This window comes from Gastrolobium bilobum, unplaced genomic scaffold (assembly GCF_033153095.1).
Source record: "Gastrolobium bilobum isolate Gb01-03AN ecotype WA unplaced genomic scaffold, APGP_CSIRO_Gbil_v1 utg130580, whole genome shotgun sequence".
Lineage (NCBI taxonomy): Eukaryota > Viridiplantae > Streptophyta > Magnoliopsida > Fabales > Fabaceae > Gastrolobium > Gastrolobium bilobum.
This window is the reverse complement of record NW_026897382.1, coordinates 14,874-17,377: the sequence shown is the minus strand read 5'-3', so window position 1 is coordinate 17,377 and position 2,504 is coordinate 14,874. Positions and strand designations below refer to the sequence as shown.

Below are 2,504 nucleotides of genomic sequence, written 5' to 3'. Positions count from 1 at the left end.
CTAGTTGGTCAATGATTGGCATCAGGTACGAGTCCTTTGGGAAGACCTTATTGAGGTCGGTGTAGTCCACACAGATCCTCCACTTCCCACTTGGTTTCTTCACCATCGCTACGTTAGACAGCCAAGTGGTGTACTGTATCTCCTTGATGAATACGACTTCTAACAGCTCGTCTATGTGTTCGCTTAAAGCTTGACGTCGGCCAGATCCTATCTTCCTCTTCTTTTGGGACATTGACTGCGATCCTGGGTACATGGAGAGCTTGTGGCAACAGAAAGTTGGGTCTATTCCTGGGATCTCCGAGGCCTTCTATGCGAATACGTCAGAGTTTTCCTTTAAGAAGGAAACCAGCTCCTTTTTAAAATTTGCCTCCAGGCTTTTTCCCACCTTGGTGTGCTCTTTATCGTCCCTCCCAATATTGACATATTCCAATTCTCCATGGGGTTCTGAATGAGGTTCCTGGAGCTCCTCTCTCATGTTGAGTTCGATCAAGTTTACCTCGCTTCCTAATGCCTTTAGCGATTGGTCCTTGGCTCCTCCACTTTTAAGCCGAGGGGGAGATGATGGACCTCCTTGATGGACCCGCAGGGTCTCATAGTAGCACTCCCTAGATTCTTTCTGATTTCTTCTTATGGTGATAATCTCGTTATTCGCCCCTGGCATTTTCAGTGCTTGATGCTTGGTGGAGATCAGCATATCCCAGTCATGGATTGTAGGCCAGCCAATGATCACGTTGTAGGAAGACGAGGTGTCTACAACGACGAAACGAACCCTTCCAGCTCGGAATGCATCCTTCGTGCCTAAGGTCAGCTTCAAATCAATGTAGCCTTTTGGAGGGGACGTCGCTCTGTTGAACCCGACCAGCTCGGTGACACATGGTTTCAAGTCCTTCTCGTCCAGGTTCATCCTCTGAAAAACATCCCAGAGAATTATGTCTGCCGAGCTTCCATGATCAATAAAAATTCTCTTGACCCAGCAATTGACTAGCACTTCGGTGATTACCAAGCCGTCGGTGTGTCCGGGTACGACCACTGCTAGTTCCTCCTGAGTGAAAAACAATCTTGGGGGAGCAGGATTACTGGCTTTCCCTTTGAAGGTCGGCCTGTCTCTTTCCGACATGACCTCCTTCAGGTACTTTCTTCTTGCATTGGCCGTGTCTCCTCCTCCTCCCAGAGCTCCGCTTATCACGTTGCATTCAAATTCAGCCTCCTGAAAAGACTCATCTTTATCTTTGACCTCTTTTCCCTTTGCAGGGCGGTATTGTTTGTGATCCTTTCTGTCCTCTCTCTTAGGGCTTCGACTTCAGCTCCGGCTTCTCTGTCTTCGCTTATTATTCTTCTTGCCCTGAGTTCGGATGATGTACTGCTTTAATTTTCCCTCTCTGATGTGCTTTTCGATGGCATCTCGGAGGTCCCAGTAGTCATCTGTGATATGACCGTTCTGGTCATGGAAGGCGCAATACTTGTTTCTATCCAATCCACTATTGGCTTTGAGGGGTCGAGGTCTCTCGACATTACGCATTTCAGTGTGGGCCACCTCTTTCCATATCCGAGATCTGGACATGTTCAAGGGCGAGTAATCATCATATTTCCTCCTTTGAGACCGATCTTCCGTCTTATCACGAGTGTCCTTCGATTTCTTCGATCCCCGCTGGTCCCGGTCTTTGTTGTTTTTCGTACTCGGACTCCCGTGATTCGGACTTCGACCTCTGGATTCCCCATAAGCCTTCTGGATGTCCTCCACATCAATGTACTTGTTCGACCTTCGTCGGAACTCCTCCAGGTCATTGATCGGGTTCTTGCAAATTGACTTTGCCAGTTGAGAATCACCATCTAATCCAGAGATGATCAGATGCAAGTGTACTGGCTCAGTTAAATTCCGAACCTTTAGGGCGGCATCTTTGAACCTATCGAGGTATTTCCTCAATGATTCATTCTCCTTTTGTCGGATTCTTCCCAAGGCGTAGGCCGGCATTGGATGCGGCTTGCTTGTTGCAAAATTCAACCGAAAAGTTGGGGCTAGGTCCTCGAACGAGTCAATCGAGTTCCTGGGAAGCCTGGTTATTCATGCCATTGCCTGGCCTGTTAACGTTGTCGCGAAGATTCTGGCCTTGATAGGTCCAGTTATCCCATTGAATAACATTTCGGTCTTGAAAGCCTCTAAATGGGCCTCCGGGTCTTGACTTCCGTCGTACGATGGTATCTTGGCACTCTTGAATATCGGCGATATTGCCAAGTTCATGAGCCTTTCAGTGAATGGACTATTGTTAGCCTCCTCATCAAGAAGATAATTATCTCCTTGGTTGTTGACTAGTCCTCCGCCCTCCTGGTGGTTGTCATGGCAGGGATTCTGCATATTTCCTTTTGTTGTGGCCGCATTTTGATGTTGTGGCTCATTAGCCTGGCCTGCGCATCCACCTCGACCTTCTCTTCCACCTCGGCCTGCTCCTCCAGCTCGTCCCACAAGGTTTTGATTTTGCAGCTCAGCCTCCAGCGCCTCCATCCTC

At 48.5% G+C, this 2,504-nt stretch overlaps 1 protein-coding gene across 1 annotated transcript; it reads right to left on the bottom strand.

Moving 5' to 3' along the window:
- Window positions 1-1,300: 1,300 nt before the first annotated feature.
- LOC133306495 (uncharacterized) lies at window positions 1,301-1,972 on the bottom strand. The gene has a single exon (XM_061506821.1). It carries the CDS (start codon window positions 1,970-1,972, stop codon window positions 1,301-1,303), a length of 672 nt encoding a protein of 223 aa, XP_061362805.1.
- Window positions 1,973-2,504: the final 532 nt, after the last annotated feature.

Coding starts and splice junctions, on each gene's coding strand:
- LOC133306495 (XM_061506821.1), bottom strand. CDS start 1,972: ATGCCGGCCTACGCCTTGGGAAGAATCCGACAAAAGGAGAATGAATCA.